We start from the raw sequence: 21,531 nt of genomic DNA on the forward strand, positions 1-21,531 counted from the left end.
CACACACACACAGGTCGCACACACATACTCACCACCACACACACACAGGTCACAGGTCACACACACACACACACACACACACACACACACACACACACACACACACAGGTCACACACACATACTCACCACCACCACACACACAGGTCACACACACATACTCACCACCACACACACACACACACACACACAGGTCACACACACATACTCACCACCACACACACACACACACACACCGGTCGCACACACATACTCACCACCACACACACACACACACACACAGGTCACACACAGGTCACACGCACACACTACTCATAAATGTGCTGTACTGCTCTCCTCACCTCCTACGCCGGAGTCGCTGTGAATGCTCAAACTGTCCATCCGCTCAGGGATCTGGGGCTGGGAACAGGGAGCAGGGGGAGGGAGCAGGAGCAGGGGCAGGGGAAGGGGAGGGGGAGGAGCAGGGAGCAGGAGCAGGAGCAGGGGAGGGGAGCGGGGAGCAGGGAGCAGGAGCAGGAGCAGGGGCAGGAGCAGGGGCAGGAGCAGGAGCAGGAGCAGGAGCAGGGGCAGGAGCAGGGGCAGGAGCAGGAGCAGGAGCAGGAGCAGGAGCAGGAGCAGGAGCAGGGGCAGGGGCAGGAGCAGGAGCAGGAGCAGGAGCAGGGGCAGGAGCAGGAGCAGGAGCAGGGGAGGGGAAGGGGAGGGGGAGGGGAGCAGGGAAGGGGGAGGGCAAGGAGAGCGCAGGGTGAGAATACAAATCAGATCAGAAATGCCAAACACGGTTTCATACACGACATTTCAACAGCATCAGAAGGTTGACTGCACTGGTGGAATACTGCTGTTAAAGAAATGAAGGTGGGAATTGTTTGCCAATCCCAGTTGACAATCGGGATTATTTGTCAATCCCAATCCCCTATCCCAATCCTAATCCCATCCAAAGGAAGGTGCTGGTAAAGGACAACAGGCAAAACTTAAAGCAACACTAAAGCACTTTTCCACTGTCGCACGCACACTCTTTGTTTATCCAGCAAATAAAGATGTCCACAGACAAGGTAGAGTATGTTGCATGATTTTATGAAAGTATGATGTATTGCGACATCGAAGCAAGTCAAATTTGTAGTTTTTTAGGTCTCATACCATTGAACTACAGATCCGCTACCTGATGGTAAACTTACATAGTGCGGTTATAGCCGATATGAGGGTCACGGAGCATTGCCGTTCCCCTGTTACGAGTTGATGAACCACTGAAACGATTTTGGAAACGTTATTCTAAGGTACAGAAACCTCTTTAGTGTTGCTTTAACAACATGGTGACCCTGAGGGCAATAGAGTTGTGCGATTACCAGCTGTTCTCCTGCCCTGAGGGCAACAGAGTTGTGTGATTACCAGCTGAGGGCAACAGAGTTGTGGGATTACCAGCTGAGGGCAACAGAGTTGTGGGATTACCAGCTGAGGGCAATAGAGTTGTGTGATTACCAGCTGAGGGCAACAGAGTTGTGGGATTACCAGCTGAGGGCAACAGAGTTGTGGGATTACCAGCTGTTCTCCTGCCCTGAGGGCAACAGAGTTGTGGGATTACCAGCTGTTCTCCTGCCCTGAGGGCAACAGAGTTGTGTGATTACCAGCTGAGGGCAACAGAGTTGTGTGATTACCAGCTGAGGGCAATAGAGTTGTGTGATTACCAGCTGAGGGCAACAGAGTTGTGTGATTACCAACTGTTCTCCTGCCCTGAGGGCAACAGAGTTGTGTGATTACCAGCTGAGGGCAACAGAGTTGTGTGATTACCAGCTGAGGGCAATAGAGTTGTGTGATTACCAGCTGAGGGCAATAGAGTTGTGTGATTACCAGCTGAGGGCAATAGAGTTGTGTGATTACCAACTGTTCTCCTGCCCTGAGGGCAACAGAGTTGTGTGATTACCAGCTGAGGGCAATAGAGTTGTGTGATTACCAGCTGAGGGCAATAGAGTTGTGTGATTACCAGCAGAGGGCAACAGAGAGTGATTACCAGCTGTTCTCCTGCCCTGAGGCGTCCGTCGCCCAGCGGTCCGGGCGTGCTGGTGCCCGACCCCTCCACGGCGCTCTCGGGTCCCGGCGGCGACTGCACGTACTCGGTGCCCGAGCCGGGCGTCTCGGCGGCGCTGCCCGACGGGTACATGGGCGCGTACTCCTGGTACAGCAGGTTGCGCAGCTTCTCGTCCAGCGTCTTGATGGTGCTGTCCACGAAGCCCCCGCCGCGCCCGCCGCGCCCGCCCTCCCCGTCCGACTCCGCCGCGGTGGCCGAGGGCTGGGGCAGCGCCGGGCTCTGGGGCAGCGACGGGGCTTTGGCGCCGCCCACGCTGGCGAAGGGCTGCTGCATCACCACCGAGGCGTGGGCACTGCCACCCCCACCACCGCCGCCACCACCACCACCACCGCCGCCGCGCTCCGTCTGCATCTGGGCCGCCTCGCGGGCGCAGCTCAGGTCCGTGGGCGGCGCGGAGTGGGTGAGGGACGGCGGCATGCTCACGTCCAGAGAGAGGGGCATGACCAGCGGGCAGCAGGGCACCTCCTCGGCCAGGGAGCTGGCGCAGGCCATCTCTGCCACCTGCTGCGCGGCGTGGATCGGGGAGAGCGCCGCCAGGCGCCCGCTCAGCTGGCTCTCGTCCACGGACAGGGAGTTGCGCAGCCCCGTCCCGGGCGGAGGGTGGGCCAGCACCACGCGCGTCTGGGCCGAGCTCGCCGCAGCGCTCGTGCCGTCCTCCGGGGGGCAGTGCAGGGGCGGAGGCTGGGCCGGCAGGGCGGTGGAGGGGAGAGAGAAAGCCAGCGGGTCGGTCAGGGGATGCGGGAGAGGGCTGCACACGCCGGTCACGTCACTGCCCGCTGAGGGTGGCGCCGACGTGGAGCCATCAGAGTCTAGAGACGCAAATAACAGTCATCACAGGTAAGAAGAAGAGTCATCATAGGCAAGGCACGTTTATTTATATAGTGGGTTACATATAGCCTGGCTATCATCAAACTAAGCTCAATCTTTCAAGATTGAACATTAGTCTGGGGAGTCTGCACTATATTTGTGACTCTCCACGGCAAAACCAGTCGCTTGTCGCAACAGACGTTTCTGAGAAAAATTACCATTTATGTCACTTGTGCTAAAATCGTGGATTTTTTTTTGTGTGTGTTTTGAAACAGTGGGAGGTCTACACTGTACGGCCGTGAATACATTTCGCCGAAAAACTGACCTTTTCTAGTCTAAAAACGTGAACTCAACTCCTTTGAATGTTTATATTTCAGTAATATGACGTTCAATTCATTAGATATAGGTATCGTTTTGAAGGTCAATTATGCCCCTTCCTGAAAACGTAATAACTATGATTTTGAAAATTTGGACAATGTGACTGATTTCGCCGTGGAAGGTCACATTTACACTGCACAAGAGGCGTGATCAAAGGGCATAGTTCAAATTACACTGTACGCATTTGGATAGTCCTTCAACCAATCAGACCAGCTAGTTTGTGATTGATTGGTTCCAGCAAATGTGGACAGGAAGCAGGAGGGATAAATGTACAGGTTTCCAGCCTGAGCTGCAGGGCCAAATTCAATCACCAGTAGAACGGGCTGGCCTATCTATATTTCATACACAAAGGCAGTTCAATGTGTTTTTCATCACATTACACAAGAATAACACGCAATAGTAAGTAAAAGCTGGAAGCACAAAACACATATAAAAACAAATAAGATCACATAACAATTCAGACAGATTGCAAAATGGCATGACACATAGGTACATGAGTACAACACCCTCCACATTTTTATTGGTAGAACCCCCTGGTCTGTTCACAATTTACCTTAGTCTCACAATGAAAACAATGAGGAAAAATCCAACTATGGAATACAAATGGGAGAAAAAGCTGTTACATTTTGTTTATACAATTTTCTAAGGCTACAGATAATTACATGTATTTTTTTAAGAAAATATTTACTTCTTAACAATGTACATTTTTTTCTGATTAGATGTGCGTCCACACTCAAGGATGGATATTTCCTATATTGTTTTCATAGTGAAAACCACATAACAGCTTTACCAGGGGTGCCAATAAACAGGAAGTGTGCTGCGTGCTCAATGCTGCAGTGGTACCTTTAGAGAATGTGGATGAGGCCACACTGCCCCCTGCTGGCGGGCCACTCATCCCCTCGGGCCTCATAGTCACGGTGCCAGTGAGGGAGGAGTGTGTGGATGCAGTGCCCTCGGAGGGGGCGTCTCGGCTGCCCGCGGGCACCTCCTCCACCGGGCAGATGATGAACCACCTCTTGCCCGTGTGTAGAACTGAGGGCAGCAGACGAGACATGGAACAGTTAGCCCGGGGAGGGTTCTGTGTATCTAGAACATGTGTATTACCTTTGTGATTCTTTCCTAGAATTGTTGTCAGAATTGCTTTAAAAAGCTTAAAATGTTAAAGTAATGTTGTAAGTCGTTTTGGTTAAAAAGCGTCAACCAAATGTATGTAATGTGTGTGTTGGCTGTGTGTAGGTAAAAGGGGGCACATTTTGGGGGGTTCTGTGTGTCTATAACGTGTGTGTGTGTTTTTGTCTGTGCATGTGTATTTATGTGTATGTGTGTGGGCTTTCTGTTTGTAGGGAACTGGGGGCACATTTGGTCTATGTGGGACACTTTAAGACCCATGTCACTAGGACATAATAACAAGGCATTGTAAACGTGTAAAAGAAGTCAGTTTGTGGGAATGCAAACAACTGTAACATCTCTGGGGTTACAGCTTGGTCTAACTGGAATACAAATGTTGTTGGAAAGGGTGAAGTTAGCCTGACCCAGACTCCCATTCACTGACCATTCTGCTGATAGACCGGCTGGGGGACTCCAGAAGAACCGCTCACACCCTGATGGGAAACAGAACAGCACAGAGAGAATTAAACTCCACACAACAAGAGCAAGTCAACAGCATGGAATGGGGAGAGAGGGAGAGTAACAGGCGGAGTGGGGAAGAAAGAGAGGGGAGAATGCTGACAGGTGTGGAAAGAATGTAGGAACAGGTGCATGCGTGTGTTTGACTGTGTGTTGCGTGTGTGTGTGTGTGTGTGCGTGCGCGTGCGTGCGCACATGTATGTGTGTGTGCACATATCTGTGTTTGCACGTGTGTGTGTGTGTGTGTGTGTGTGTGTGTGTGTGTGTGTGTGTGTGTGTTTTATGTGTGTATACTGTAGGTGTGTATGCGTATGCTACTGCTCCCCGCCTCACCTCTCCCCCGGTCAGGCTGCCGCTGTGGCTCTGCTGAGGACTGCTCCCCCTGCTGGACACCCTCTCCCCCTCCGTGTCCTCACTCAGCATGTCCTCAGCCTTGTCCACTATGTCCTTCAGCTGGTCAATGAACACCTCCTTCTCAATGGGCAGGATGAAGCCATTGTCCACCTGCAGGTCAAACATTGTCATTACACCACACTCGCCACATTGGTTGTGAGACGAGTCCCATGAATGGAGCAGTGCTACTTAGATTCTCTACACAATACCACATTTGTAACTGCATGCTAAAGACATCAGTCAGTACAGCAACATGAACTTGAAGAGCTTTAAACAGTTCAAGACAGCTTAATGTGTATCTTGTCTCCATATTGCGGGGGAAGATACTTTACCATGTATGTAGCAATCTCCTCTGGAGCGTCCCCGTCGAGGTCAAACTTGAAGGTCACCATTTTATGGTTGTGAGTCTCCAGCTGACATTCCACCATCTTGTCACCGGTATCGCAAACCTGTGGGCAAGACCACCAAACCAATTAAAGCACTGTTCTTAGCCTCAGGAATATGAACTGTGAAGAAACCAAACGTGAACGCACCCATTCCCTTTTTTAATACTACATTACTAAATTATGAGTAGAAATGACATTTCTGAAATATCAATATTACTCTGCACAGTCCTTTTATGATGTTATTAAAATGTGTGTGATAACTCTCTCTGTCTGTAGTTGCCAGAAGACCTGGGATGCCCCACCCCATCTCTTGCTCTGGCTCTGGCTCCAGAAGCTGATATAAGGTACCATGTCCTGTGTGTGTGTGTGTGTGTGTGTGTGTGTGTGTGTGTGTGTGTGTGAGAGAGAGAGAGAGTAAAGGAGAGAGAGAGAGGTGTGTGTGTGTGAGAAAGAGAGCGAGAGAGCGAGAGAGCAAGAAAGAGGTGTGTGAGAGGTGTGTGTGTTTGTGTGTTTGTGTGTGTGTGAGGTGTGGCTCACATTGAGCATGCTCAGTTTGGGCTTGCTGGTCTTCTCCTGGCGGGAGCGCGTGCGGGCCGACTTGCGGTGGTGTTTCCGTGGTTTCCCGTCTCCCTTGCCTCCGCTGGCCGTGCCCTCGTAGCTGTCGCTCATCTCTTTGCCCGACGCCGCGTCCGAGTTCACACTGTGACGGAACAGGACCGCGTCGAGTTAGAAAAGGGAATTAGCGGGGGCACTGTGGCGCAACAGGCTACAGCGCTCGTGCCATGTACGAGTCCGAGTCCGAGTGCCCACGGGGACCCAGGTTCGACTCCGACCTGAGGTCGTTTCCCGATCCCACCCCATCTCTGTCTCCCACTCACTTCCTGTCTCTCTCCACTATCCTCCATGAATAAAGGCGAAAAAGCCCCCCCCAAAAAATATATATATATAAAAAGAAAAGAGAATTAGCGGCAAGCTGGCTAGTCGGAAATTGCGGTCAGTTTCAACTGAAAGCACCACAGATGGTCTGTTTCTCTGAAGCCACAACTAAACGTCAAGCTTGCCAGTGCAGAACATGATGCTGTAGCCCATGGTAACTCAGACATCATTGTTAAGCAACACTGAAGAGAGATAAAGGTGACACTTTACATTACGGCTGGCTAAGGTGGTAATTGTATGGTAATTTCTATCTAATTTCATGGTAACCATCCCTTGTTACCACTTATTAGTGTTACCGAGATAAATGTATGTTTTCATTCATTCAGCCTTTACTCTATTTAATTCTGTTCAGTGATGCTGAGATATTTTCAATGATCCCAACGAAATGAAATATTTGAAAACGTTTGAAATATAAAGGAAGACACTGAATGGGACAAATATTATTTTGTATTTAGTTCTAAATGTTTTCCATTTAGCTTGCCCAACTGTTTCAATGTTTGATGTGCCATTTTGTTCTGAGACTGAGTTATCCTCTGAATGTGGACAGCTTAAACAACCAGACGGACTTATCGGATGGACTACTCATTGTGCGGTCATGCCCATGTTTGAAATAACTGACCTCAATTGCCAAGAACTCCCTGCATGTGCTTCACATTTACAAATACATTTATTCATTTCACAGAAGCTTTTATCTGAGGGCCCTTACCGTCAGAAACTAAGTGCATAATAAATGCATGTTAGGTGTGTTAGGTTGTTAGATGTGTTGGGAGAGGCGATACTCTTGGAATAGTGTAAACTAACTCCCAATATATGGCCAGGCAAAATCTGTTATGGAATTACAAACAGGTCTTTAATGGTTCATTGCTGTTCAAATCTCTATAATCTCTAATTCCACGGAGATGGTGATTTTACTTGAGCAGGTCATCATGTGTAAAATCTTGTTTTGTTCGCCTAAATCCTCTCAATGTTGCCGTCTGACTGAGACTGAGGCTGAACATCATTCCCAGTATCTATCTGAATTTCAATTGGACGACTTCCTTGCCTTGTGCTTCTTATTAAGATAGTTAATAACGGATTAGAAATAATAATGGATTAAAAGTAATCCAGTGTTTGCTCTAAATAAGAATTCACAGCATCGTCACAAAGAATTCACAAAACAATACTTGAAAGGTCAGTTTTCATAGTTTTGCATGGCCTCCATTTTGGGGGTAAATCCCTTCGGCACCACAAAATATTCAATCTCAGATATTGGAAGTCGGCCAGGGGCCTTAACAGGATTACCAAGTTACACTGGACCAGAGGAATGCCCGAGAGTGTGGACAGCTGGCGAGCCAGCCAGGAGGGGCAGACGCATTAATGAATCATTTTTCAGCATGGCTACCCACCTGTCGTAGGCATAGCTGAGGAAGGCCGCCTGTCTATCTGGCATCGGCTCCTGACAGGGAAAAAAAAAGTGTTTCAGACTCAAGCCAGCACAACAACACAAGAACCTACAACCAAAGCCAGGAATGATTAGCCATATTTAGCGCAACATGCAGTACAGAATATGTGCACGTATTACACTGTAGGGCGCATTAGAGGAGTACAAAGAGGACATTTAAATAAATCATTTAGATAGTTAGGGCAAAGTATGTTTGTATGAAAAGGGATTAGAGTGAAATATGATTACAGAATGTTGTAATTGATTACAGAATACATAGTAAGATATGTTGTACAAAATAGGGCGGTTTGATTTTGCCCAAAATATCCTGTTTTTTATTGAACATTTTGCAAATAAGTTCCCCTTTTATTTGGGATTTAAGTGCAAATCTTGCTCTTATAAAATAATATTGATTAATAATAATTCATTTTAATTTCAACACCGTAATTACCCTAGTTAAAGTGAAACATCAATTTTACGATTTCACATTTTTAACATCTCCCTAAATGCATAATCGCGATTATGATTTCAAATCGATTAATTGCACAGCCCTAGTACAAAATATGATTTTCAACACTGTCCAACTGAATGGGCCAATAGAAACCCTTCCGTTATGTGAGGCGGCACAGTGAGGGTCTCAGACTCTCTGTATGAAGCTTCAGCAGGACTAGAGGGCTGCTGCTGAGTGGACATTATTAACATTACCTCCTGAACAAGCTCTGCTGGCTGCTGGGCGGAGACCAACGCCGGGCCGGGCACAGACCCAGAGCTTACGTTGGCACCCTCGGGCGCACCAGGTGCCAGGGCACCAGCAGTCAGCGGTGTGGGCGCAGGGCTCTCTGGGTGGCAGCGCTGGGACGCGGCGGCAGCGGCATCGGCCTCCTGATCGGCTCTGACCGGAAGAGACTGGACGAAGGAGGTGGGCACGGCGGAGTGGACGGGAGCCAGGAGCGGTGGCGGCGCCTCCTCCTGGGCCGAGGCGGTACTGCACTCCTGCGGCTGGGGAAGAAGAGGAGGAGGAGGAGGGTGATGAAGATGAAGGGGAGGAGGGGAGAGCAGGTGCCGCATTAGGTTGCCGTGGGGATGTACAGCATCAGCATGACAAATCACATCTGTGTCTCGCCCGCCCTGCTGTCTGTGGCACTCCAGAAACGGGCCAAAGCCCAGCATGGCCATCAGATGGAATGATGTTGTTAATCACTGTGGAATGCTAGCGCTTCTAGAACCATGGTGTAGGGTGTTCAAAGATATAACACAAAAACTGCCATTGGCAGCGTCTCCATGAATTAAGTGTATTAAAGAACTTGAACAAATGATGCCACACCTTATTTATACATAAGTGACAACTCAGCAGTTATGCGTTGGCAGTTTGCAGTTTGGTAGGAATGCTGGTGCAACATTTACCTGCACTGCTGTCTCAGCCAAACTTTGTTCTTGCTGAGGGAGGGAGGCGGGCTGTAAGCTAGGGACGGGGGCGGATTGGCCGGGGTAGATGATGGGCGGGGTTTCGGGGTGGGGGAGAGGAGAGTAAGCTGGTTGCTGGTGCGTAGCGGCCTTGGAGGGCGACACCGCCATGGCCAGGAGAGGAATAGGGGGCGCCAGCATTTGCTGGGGCACGGAGCTGGGGGTCTGGGGGGTGCCCAGGCCAGAGGGCACGGTCTGGGTGGGCGCCAGGGGGAGGCAGGAGTGGGCAGGGGCAGGGGAGTAGTAGGGAGAGGGCACAGGGGCAACACTGGCAGGGTAAGCAGACGACAGGGGAGCGGGAGAGTAACACATTGCTTCACATCCAGCTGGTGTGCCCCCTGCTGGTAGCACAGAGTATGCAGGGAACTGAGGAGGCAGATAGAAAAAGAAAAACAAAAGAATAATAGAATAAAAACAAAGGCAAGTAAATCATATTTAAGTCAGACAACCCTATGCAAAAAGAGGGCAGAATAATCAATATGAACTGAGGGAGAGGATATAAAAGACCTGAGATTCCCTAAAACATACACATACATACAGACACAGTACATACATACATACTGTAGTATGTACATAGATATCGGTAACATACATACATACATACCGGTACATACATACATATAGGTAAGTATACAAACATACAGTCGACATATAGTACATATTAGAGTGTACGTGGGATGAAGAGACAGTGATAGAGAGAGACAGAGAGATAGAGATAAAGAGAGAGAGGAAGAGAGAGAGAGAGAGAGAGAGAGAGAGAGAGAGGAAGAGAGAGAGAGAGAGACAGAGAGAGAGAGGAAGAGAGAGAGAGAGAGAGAGAGAGAGAGAGAGAGAGAGAGAGAGAGAGAGAGAGAGAGAGAGAGAGAGAGAGAGAGAGAGAGGAAGGGGGATTAAAGTAAAGCCTCCAAACAGACCTGCGTGGTGATCTGCAGGGGCTGGAGAAGGGGCGTGCCGTGAGCTGGCGGCTGCTGCGGGGGCATGGTGCCCGGCATGGTGCCCGTCATGGCGCCCGTCATGGCGCCCGGCAGGGTAGTGGACGTCTGGAGCAGCTGTGCAGCAAAGGGGAGCCCCTCTGAGCCAGCCTGCGATAGAGGTGGAGCAGTAGACAACGGCTAACGAACAGAGAGAGAGAGAGAGAGAGAGAGAGAGAGAGAGAGTGAGGGGGGGACACAGAGAGAGAGAGAGAGAGAGAGAGAGGGTGAGGGGGGGACAGAGAGAGAGAGAGAGAGAGAGAGAGACCAGGAGAGAGTGAGGGGAAGAGAGAGGTAATTTGTGACACATGTAAGCACACCACCCCGTACATGGCTGTGGATCGCCTCAAAAATAATCTGAGAATAATAACTCCTCTGAGCAGAGCAGACAGAGTCTCTGATGCAGCCAGGGATTAACAGAAGCAGCTACATGTGGGGTTTGGCTTTTGGATTCGGTAACACTTGATCAGACACAACAGAAGGACTGAGCATTAGGCTGCCTGCATGCATTTCAGCTGCCTCAGACAAGACTGGTGCAGGCGGCTGCCCAGTGAAGACTGCGTTCAGTGTTTGGGTTACTCTGGGTTCAGTGTTTGGGTTACTCTGAGGCGGCTGCGTTCAGTGTTTGGGTTACTCTGCGTTCAGTGTTTGGGGTACTCTGAGGCGGCACTCTGAGTGTTTGGGGTACTCTGAGGCGGCGGCTCTACCTGGGCCTGGAAAACGGCAGGGTGGAGATAGAGGTGGAACTGAGAGAAATAAAAAACACACAACACACACAGGGAAGAAATCAGCCTAGAGTAAACCACACAGCAACTGCTCTAGCACACAAAGCCAGTCTCTAGCTGATTTTTCCCTCCCTTCCTCCCTCTCTCTTTCTCTCTCTCTTTCTCTCTCTCTCTCTCTCTGTCTCTTTCTCTCTCTGTCTCTGTGTTTATGTTTCTCTCTCTCACACACACACACACACGCAGTTATAAATACACACTCATGCACACGCACCATTAGCGAGCCAAAAGGGGGCTGAGAGTGTTAGGGAAGAGCTAAGCTTCCTGTGCATCACCGCGGTGACTCACCTCCTGTGCTAGCTGCGGCGGCGGCGGCTGCTGCTGGCTCAGCTGCGCTTGCTGTGCCGGCTGAGAGGGCGGCGGGAAGCCGGGGACACTCGGGCGGCCGTGCGGCACGCTCAGTACCGGAGCCGCCGAAACAGAGGGGGCCAAGGCGGCGCACGGCTGGGAAGGACATCACACAACTTAGCCACACACACACACACACACATAACTAAGACCACAGAAGCACTGCTGATATTTTTCAATGCTAATTCACTAGGCTATGTAAATTCTGAGGAATTGTGCTAATTCAAGGTTTTATCACTTCATCAAAAATAAAACGCTGTGGAAAATGTGGGATTTAATGGTTTAAAAATAGCTATTATAAAATGAGAAAAAGATGATTAAAATAAAATGGAAACCCCTATTTAGTCATTATATTGTGCCTGGATTAAAGCGGACCAGGACTCATGCTCTGTACTTGGGATCCACATTGATTTAAAGGAGTAAAGATCTACAGTAGTTTAAAGACATGTGATGGCATTCATTCAACAGTGAGCAGAGATATCAATGGTTACCGAGCAGCCATTCTGACACTAGAAGCAGGAGAGGAACTACAAATGGAACATTAAAGGAATGTTTATCTGCAAACTTGGGTCTAAAACGGACATCAAACAGGAAGATAATTCTAGGAAACGGATAACATCGCTCAAAGGCCGGCGTCTATGTGGGAGTCATGCTTACATGCCTTTCGCCATCATTCAGCATCACAAAAGGCAGACATTCCTTTCACACCCAGCTTCTCCATCTATGGACAAAGCCCTGCAGCATCTAGACATGATGACGGCAGAGCGGAGAGCGTGCAGTTGATGCTGGAGAACATGACTCTCGTTGAGGTGAAACTGACAGGGGAGCAGAGCCAAGTGAGGCTGGAGGGAGGGGAGCTGAAGTGCTCTGTCTCAGGCTCAGGTTGAGGGGTCTACAGGAGGATACAGCAGCATCTAGGGGACGTTGGCAGCTTTACAAACACTACCCCTCCTAGTACCAACAACCTTACCAGGTGCCCTGACCTGCCCTGGCCTCTGGGTGGCGACGGAGGGCTGGGCAAAGGTGACGGCTGCCGTGGCGTGACGCGGCCCTGAGGCACGGGCAGCGAGTAGACGGGGTCGGCGTCGGAGGAGCCCGCGGAGGGGGGGGGCCACGCGAGCCCCGCGAGCCCCTGGGGGGGCAGCATGGGGGAGCTGGTGCGGCGCTGGATGATGTGCTGCAGCTGCTGGTGCAGCAGCGAGAGGTCGGAGCAGTCGCTCAGGCTCCTGGAGCTCGGCAGAGCCGGCCCGGGCAGCGGGGGGGTGGGCGAGGAGGGCGAGGAGGGCGAGGAGGGCAGGGGCGGGGAGAGGGGGGTCCTGGGGGACGCGGGGCAGCTGCGCGCCGCCATGCGCTGGTGGGGGAGGGGGAGGGGGAGGGCAGTCGTGGGGGGGGCCAGGTGAGTGCCGCTCGGGGACAGCTGGGGGACGGGCGAGAGGAGACTTAAATGCGACGGGCGGCGGCGGCGGTTGCGGAGCGTGCCGTCCACGGCGGGCGCCAACAGCAGGGCGAGGCAGCTGGGGCAGAAGGGAGCGGAAGGCTCGGGCGGCCTGTGAGGGCAAGACGCCGTCGCGCTGCCACCACCGCCGTGAGTCTGGCCGGCCGGACCAGCGGGGCAGCACGGGAGGTGGGCGGAGGCGGGCGAGCTGGCCTGAGGCCGCAGCAGACCGGGGGCGCTGAGGGAGGGGTCAGAGTGGGGGGAGCGCTCGGGGGGAGGGGCGGACGGCTCCCCCGTGGGGCGGCAGGAGCAGAGGGGGCTCAGGGGCGGGCGCAGCTGCATGCTGCCCCTCAGCACGTCAATGATGGAGGTGCTGCAGCGCCGGGCACTGTGCCCGTGCCCCTGCGCCCACTGGCACGACGACAGGTACTCCTGGATCTGACACGGAACGCTCGAGTGCCTCTGCTCGCGTCACGTTAGGCGTTAGGAGAGAAGAATTATTTAAAAAAAGAAACAAAAGAAATTGAGCGAAGGGTTCTTTCAAATTTATTTCACAAATGATGCCCAAACATAAAAAGGATGAGAGAATGACTGAATGCATAATGGGAAGCTAATTGGAGGAATATGCTACACAGACTTACTGGAGGAGACTGCTGATAGGCCCCCTGATGCAGCTGCAGAGAGGGTTGCTGGTAGGCCCCCTGGTGCAGCTGTGCAGCGGCTTGCTGGTAGACCACCTGATTGAGCTGTGCAGTAGGCTGTTGTTGTTGCTGTTGTTGGGCCCCCTGTTGCAGCTGTGCGGTCTGCTGCTGTTGGGCCCCTGGGTGCAGCTGCATGGTGGGCTCCTGTTGGGCCCCCTGGTGTAGCTGGGTGGTCTGCTGCTGCTGGATCCCCTGTAGTGGTTGAGCAGGCTGCTGCTGGTAGGCTCCTGGCTGCATGGGGGCGCCATAGGCCCTCTGAGTGGTGGAGATGGGCTCCGGGAGAGAATGATATGGAACACTGTGCTGGAGGCTCAACACGTCTGAGATGGCTGCGGACCCAACACCACTGTCAGCTAGGAAACAAGAGAAGGAGGACATAAACAAGTCAACAAAAACACAAACAAACCAAAAAACAAACAAGCAGTAAAAAATAAGTACCATTCTGCACTGCATTCTGCACTGTCACACATAATATGGCCAATAATAATATTAATAATAATAATACATTTGATTTATAAGGGCCTTTCAAGTCACCCAAGGACACTGTACAATTCAAATACCATGGATGTTAAACAGCACATACAGACAGACATTACAGCACTGTCAAATGAAAGACAAGATAAAGGACAAAATGGTTGGAACTGCTGGTGAGAGTATTTGACCTGTCCTGTCATACACAGTATATCCAGATTAGATCCATTTGCCCTATTGGCTTCACAATTGGAGGATGAATGGCAGGGCACCCAAGTGAGTGCGTTGTGAACCGTGACACTGTTTGGATGTGAAATGTTGAAGGTATAATCAAAAGGTGACATTCAACGGATTTTGACCTCTGAGGTGGTACTTATGGGTGCCATATTGGAAAGGTCAAAATCCTCGTTGGTGAGTGCACTGTGGCGACAGGGGAGGAGAGGAGCTGCTGTATCTGCCAGAGAGCTGGTATTTGCAGTCACAATACCAAAGAGGTCAAAATCTGCACTGGCAGCCCAAAAGGAATCAGTATTCTCAGCCAGACTTGTACACGCTCATGGGAATATCTTCTGCAGGCACATGACATTCTGAGCTCTGCTTTCCATCAGTCTCACTCTCATATTACTGTCTGGACTTGTATACATCAGTGCTTAGGTATATACTGTAAGCAAATTGTAGATTTGCATATTTTTTTCAGTGTTTTCAGTTTGAGGGCTTTATTTTGCTATATGTAAGAATCTTAATAATATGTCATTTTAGTCATCACTTAAACAATCATGGCTGCTGTAATTTTATGGCTGCTGGTTTGGTAGCTTACTTAATTCACACACACACACACACACACACACACACACACACACACACACACACACACTCTCTTTCACATACACACATTCCCACACTCACACTCACACTCACCCACACACACACACACACACACACACACACACACACACACACACACACACACACACACACACACACACACACACACACACACACACACGTTTCATTTCATGGCTGCTGGTTTGGTAATTACTTACCTCACACACACACACACACACACACACTCGCTCTCCCTTTCACACACACATTCCCACTCCCACCCAAGCCCACCCCCACACACACACACACACACTTTGCTCCTCACATGTGGCTGTGGCAGCCGAGGCCGGGTCCTGCTCAGAGACGGTGTCGTCCGTGTCGGAGGGGGCGGCGGAGGGGGCGGTGTAGGGGGCGGTCTGGGCCGGGCTGGCCCCGGGTAGCTGCAGCAGGCCGGACGCTCCCGACGCTCCCGGCGCTCCCGACGCTCCCTCCGCACCCTTCTCCCCGGCCTCCGCCTCGGCAGCGGCCGCCGCCGCGATGATGCGCTCTCGCCTCCACTTGATGAGCGCCACGCGGTCGCGGATGGACTTGCCCACCACCTTCACGTCGCTGTCCAGGAAGAAGCCCGACTCCACCTGCCACAGGACGGGTAAGGTCACAAGGTCACAAGGTCACAAGGTCACAAGGTCACAAGGTCACAAACCCACTCCCTTCTCCACCCTCATCCATCTATGCTCTTATTCAGCTAACTGCAGTCACTAACAACATACTGTATCTCCACTCACAAGTGGGCCACCGCCGTACGCCAATATCTTCTTTAAACAGCAGGGAGGATTATCTGTTTTCTTGAATCTAAAATTCATGCGACTAGAAATGAATGGGGCTATGGTGATTATCCTAAATTCATGCGACTAGAAATGAATGGGGCTATGGTGATTATCCTAAATTCATGCGACTAGAAATGAATGGGGCTATGGTGATTATCCTAAATTCATGCGACTAGAAATGAATGGGGCTATGGTGATTATCCTTTCAGGAACTAGAGTGAGGCTACGTGGTGATGGGGAGCTACGCCAAAGACTGCTTCAATATTCAGATTGTTCTTCATCTCATGTTTCTTTTATTGTTCTACGTATCCTATTCAGGATTACAGTAAATCTTTCATTACATTTCTGTTTCCTGGATCGCTCTGGTAGAACTAGAAATTAATTGGAAATTGGAACTATGGTCATTCTCCTGTCTGGAACTAGAAACGATTGGTTGCTAGGGTGATTCTCTTTTCAGGAACTCCTGGCACAGCATCAGGTTCATGCCCATGTGCGCAACAGAACACTGTATCATCTCCCAGGCTTGTCATCGATGATGAGATTATGTTCTCGGCGCTTCTAAGCTCCTTTGTTTAGAATACATCCGCAACAAAGCGTCTCATTATGAATAAAAGGTCAGACACCCCAGTGGGCCGGTAAAAAATTGATCCTGCACAGGCCCCTCGAGCTATTATTCCATGCTGTCAGAAGACCACTGGTGATATCTACACTACACTACATTACATAACACCCAATCAGCAACCCACTTCCACAGACTACACCAGTGGACTGTGTGTGGACTGTGAGTGCTTTAATGGGCCATCCATATGCCAACGTTAATCTGTCTTAATGCTGCCTGAACACAGGTGAGACAATCTAAGGATGACAGCTAATGTGCATAAGGATGAATGCTATTGGATGAGATTTTACTGTGAAAACACAAATGTTGACACATTATTACTGAAAATAAGGATGAATGCTATTGGATGAGATTTTACTGTGAAAACACAAATGTTGACACATTATCACTGAAAATATGCTACAAAATATTTCAGAGCAGCCGCATAGCATTCAAGAATCAGTTACATCTTTAGAACGGGAGATGAATGAATGGGCATTGAATAAACAAAGCTGGGCTACTCACGCAAGCAGTGAAACGAACAACCAGTTATACTGTGCAGTGTGCACACATTTTGTGTGGACATATATTTGTATTAATGTATTTCTGCTGCAACGAAATTCCCTGATGATAAAATTGCCGGACTCTCCATGACTGGAACACACTTGCATCCAAAATGCCATAATATTCCAGAAATTCCATGACCCGTGGGAACTCTAATGTACTCGATTAATGGTAAAAGAACTAAAACAGGGATCAAGTGACCACTGGTGGACATTGCGCAACGTCCATTCTCACCATTTCCTGTGCAACGTCCTCGGGGACCTCTTTCTCTAGGTCAAAGGTGAACTCTATGGCCCCGCTGTCCTTGTACTTCCCCTTGAGCTTCTTGGGGTCCTCCACCCACAGCCGCAGCCCGATCGATGACTTCTTCCCATCATCCTCCTCCGCCAGCTCCACTCGGACGCCTGTGTCCTCGGCGAAGAAGGCGTGGTTGAGGAGGTCTTTGATGGAGTACCTAGAGAACGACGACATAAGAGCAGAGAGTGTGGGCAGGAGAACGGAATCACACGGCAACTGCACAACACACACAAAACGCCCACACACAACACACGAAACGCCAACAGCGACAGACCCACAGTAAATACTGGTGTTATGGTTACAATGCCAAATGGGTCAGACCGTGGAAATTCCACTGCGCACAGCCCTGTTGATCTTCAACAGCCCAGTTTATCTTAAGCAGATTTCAAAGACTGTAATTATTAATTAGTACATCAACTACAGACTTCCTGCATACAAACAGGCAAACAGACAAACAAACAAGCAAACACACAAACAGGAAATAGCCCTGGGTATCGCCTTGGTCAGTAATGAACACTTTAACACTGCTCTAATTTGAATGGCAGAATGCACACGAGTGCCTAATTCACCATAGCAACAGAGCATCACGCGGTCAGAAGGCCCTAGGGCACAGCTCTCTTTAACCTCTTTAACCTTTGACCTCTGTTCACACCTCTCACCTCTCCTCCCAGTGGTGGCGGATGCACTCGCCAATGATCTCCTTGATTTCTGGGACAGCAACCTTGCTGTAGCTGGCCGGCTTCACTCCCTGCAGGCACAAGAGCAGTGACAAGGACACAACATGTTGTGAAACATCTCTGTTAGGCTATTTTGCACATGTTGACACAAGTGTATACACACACACACACACACACACACACACACACACACATACAGACCAAGAGTGAAACAACCCTCCAGGCTATAGATTGCACATGGTGTCACATGGAGTTTTTAATGGTTTAAAATGACCAAGCCATGATAATAAAGACTCAAAAGCAAGTGCGTCTTAAGTTCAATGCTTGAAAATACGGTTTGATGCGTTACAATTCATATTACGCATGAAACGATCTCTCGATTACAGAGGCCCTCCATGCTCTCCACATTCCAAATGGCACTGTAGAAAACAGCTTTCCCTTGAAAGCACTGCTGAACTAAAGTACACTCTAATTGATTACTGTATTGGTTTTACTTGGTGGCTGGGCTTTCCAAAAATAGCATGAGCCTGAAATAGAAATCACACCTAACAACTCTATAGGAAGCCGGATAATGACTTTGATGCTCTTTGTGGCAGATATATAATGTTAAGATCAATTCTGAAATGTATTCGTAATTACTGACCTACTGGTCTAAGCCAGTGAAACAACGTCAACATTAAAATTAAACTATTTAAAGTTTGGAGGTACCGTCTATGGTACCTCTGAACTCTAAATAGTTTAATAATTAAACTATTTAGAGTTCAGAGGTACCATCAGTAATGTTAAGCGATACACTACAATAAAAAAAGGTCTTCGTAGACAACCCTGGTTCCATGAACTGTAGACCAAGAAAGACAGCAAGCCAACATTGTTCTAGCTAATCACTGAGAGGGGATAACAACAGTCTAGGGAGCCGGGAACAGAGTCTGGGGAAGTGGAAGGGGAGTTTGGGGAGTAGAATGGTGAGTTCACATTTCAATGTTTTTTTTTTTTTTTAAGTATATTTTTTGGCCTTTTTGCCTTTATTAGTATAGGACAGTGAAGAGGTAGACAGGAAACAAGTGGGAGAGAGAGATGGGGCGGGATCGGGATATGACTGCAGGCCGGATTCGAACCTGGGTCCCCGTGGGCAGTCGGACCCGTAAATGGTACGGACGCTGTAGCCTGCTGTGCCACAGCACCCCCCACATTTCAGTGTTTTGTTGGTGTTGGGTTCAAATGTCAACAGAATGGCTGTGCTTTGAGGTTAGCACTCTGACCTAAACTCATCTCCTAATATAACACAGAAACAGCGATGAGCTAGTTGGGTTGTTTGTTTTGGTAAACTGACACTGGCCTAAACTTGCTGTAGGCTACCTTGATTGTTGGTGTACTTTGACTGTTCCCTTTTTTGTAAGTGGCTTTGGATAAATTAGCATCAACTAAATGACTACATGCAAATGTACATGTTAAGTGGACCAACACTGTGCTGAGCAGTGACACAGTGGCGAGCTGTCGTAAACTGACCTAACACACACACACAGTGACGAGCTGGCCTAAACTGAACTAACACACACACACACACACACAGTGACGAGCTGGTTGGGGTGCTCGTCGGGTATACTCACACTGGTCACTTTGCGGTAGATCTGCGCAGCGTTCTGGCACTCCGAGTACGGGTATTCGGAGGTGGCCATCTCCAGCATGCACATCCCAAAGGCATACACGTCCACAGCCTCGTCATAGTGCTCCTCATACATCTCTGGAGCCATGAACTCAGGAGTACCTGAGAGACGTGCACAAAGTAAGGATAACATTTATTTACAAAGCACATTTACAACAGTTCACACTGACCAAAGTGCTGTACATAGTGTATAAAGTAAAGAAATAAAATAAATTAAAATAAAATAAACAAAGGGACATACAAATCAAATTATAATTCAGAAGAAATATTTCAGTCTGCATTGAAGGTGCAGAATGACTACTAGCGTCTAAAACAGCATTGCAGTCCAAAACCAAAACATTTGAGAGAGTTAAGGAGGCTAATGTGGCAATCTACAGGCCGAAATGCTACTAGCTGTGTGATTGGTACATTGGGTGGCGCAGCAGGCCAAAACACAAACTTAAAACATAAACAGTATTTGCAGGCTGCACAATTGTGAGTATCCTAGCTGTACCATTGTTGTCAGTGAAGCCAGAATTTGATAACATGTTTCTTTAATCTATGATGACATATTATGGTCATTTTATGATTTACTACAAATGTCTTACATTTAACGTGCAATATTGTGCATTTGAAGTAGTGGTCAGGCGCCAAACTTGTACTTTTAACAAGCAATGAGACCACAATAACCACAATAACATTAGTTAATAGCAGGAAAGAATGCGTAGAGGCAAAATGATGGTTGCTGTAGAGGGCTCATGGGCTAAACCAGTAGAGCGGGCTGCAACTGAGCCATGTGGAAGAATCTGAGCAGTGTCCTCACTTTAGAGACGGCCGAGCAGCACTGCCAATTAACTGCTTTCAGTTGCAGCTTCTCTTCGATCAGGGCGGCTTTACTCTGCACACTGCTCTCTGTTATTTCACCATTTTACTCTGCTATTTATGCACAATTTGTGACTAGCCATTTATAATAGGCATGTTTACTTCAAGGGACAAAAGACATAAATCACAAACTCAAGCATTGAACAACTATCTGAGACCAGTCTAATTTTGACAACTTTTTTACTAATGATGATTTCGCCCACCAAGGAATTCACCATTTCATGTACTGTGAGTGTGTATAGGAGAGAGAAGTCTTCATGTACTGTGAGTGTGTATAGGAGAGAGAAGTCTTCATGTGCTGTGAGTGTGTATAGGAGAGAGAAGTCTTCATGTACTGTGAGTGTGTATAGGAGAGAGAAGTCTTCATGTACTGTGAGTGTGTATAGGAGAGAGAAGTCTTCATGTACTGTGAGTGTGTAGAGAGAAGTCTTCATGTACTGTGAGTGTGTATAAGAGAGAGAAGTCTTCATGTACTGTGAGTGTGTATAAGAGAGAGAAGTCTTCATGTACTGTAAGTGCGTATAGGAGAGAGAAGTCTTCATGTGCTGTGAGTACGTATAGGAGAGAAAAGTCTTCCTCACCAATGACGCTCTTGGCAAACGAAGCTCTCTTGAGGGTGGCCAGACCAAGATCGCCGATCTTCACCGAGCCGGTGGGCCCGGTGATGAAGATGTTGTCACACTTGAGGTCCCTGTGGATGATGGGAGGGGTCCTCGTGTGGAGGAAGTGGAGGCCCTTGAGGATCTGCCTGCACCAGCTCCTCAGCACTTTGGGCTTCATCACTTTAAACCGCTTCAGATAGCTACAGAAAACAGCAGAACAACGCTTCAGATAGCTACAGAAAACAGCAGAACAACGCTTCAGATACAGTAGCTACAGAAAACAGCAGAACAACACTTCAAATAGCATCAGCCACCTTCAAAACATCAAAGAGATCAATTTTACACCATTATTGCATAAACCGTACAGTATCCATTTTCTTGCATTTCATTGTATCATATATTTATTTTTTATGTAGTCAGT

The 21,531-nt window shown here is 49.1% G+C and overlaps 1 protein-coding gene across 1 annotated transcript in view; it reads right to left on the minus strand.

The window, feature by feature from the left end:
• The window catches only part of wnk2 (WNK lysine deficient protein kinase 2), a 50,223-nt gene that overhangs the window by 17,562 nt on the left and 11,130 nt on the right, over positions 1-21,531 (minus strand). The window contains exons 3-21 of the mRNA XM_062545373.1: positions 21,090-21,310; positions 19,592-19,749; positions 17,967-18,055; positions 17,245-17,464; positions 15,347-15,656; positions 13,666-14,078; positions 11,530-11,685; positions 11,167-11,205; positions 10,403-10,600; positions 9,429-9,854; positions 8,730-9,023; positions 7,990-8,039; positions 6,206-6,368; positions 5,615-5,731; positions 5,223-5,393; positions 4,816-4,864; positions 4,107-4,295; positions 1,974-2,887; positions 340-397 (exon numbers count right to left, since the gene is read on the minus strand). Coding sequence (XP_062401357.1) covers positions 340-397; positions 1,974-2,887; positions 4,107-4,295; positions 4,816-4,864; positions 5,223-5,393; positions 5,615-5,731; positions 6,206-6,368; positions 7,990-8,039; positions 8,730-9,023; positions 9,429-9,854; positions 10,403-10,600; positions 11,167-11,205; positions 11,530-11,685; positions 13,666-14,078; positions 15,347-15,656; positions 17,245-17,464; positions 17,967-18,055; positions 19,592-19,749; positions 21,090-21,310 — 4,235 coding nt within the window. The remainder of the gene's footprint in view (positions 1-339; positions 398-1,973; positions 2,888-4,106; positions 4,296-4,815; positions 4,865-5,222; positions 5,394-5,614; positions 5,732-6,205; positions 6,369-7,989; positions 8,040-8,729; positions 9,024-9,428; positions 9,855-10,402; positions 10,601-11,166; positions 11,206-11,529; positions 11,686-13,665; positions 14,079-15,346; positions 15,657-17,244; positions 17,465-17,966; positions 18,056-19,591; positions 19,750-21,089; positions 21,311-21,531) is intronic.

This window comes from Sardina pilchardus, chromosome 9, assembly GCF_963854185.1.
Source record: "Sardina pilchardus chromosome 9, fSarPil1.1, whole genome shotgun sequence".
NCBI classification, from domain to species: domain Eukaryota; kingdom Metazoa; phylum Chordata; class Actinopteri; order Clupeiformes; family Clupeidae; genus Sardina; species Sardina pilchardus.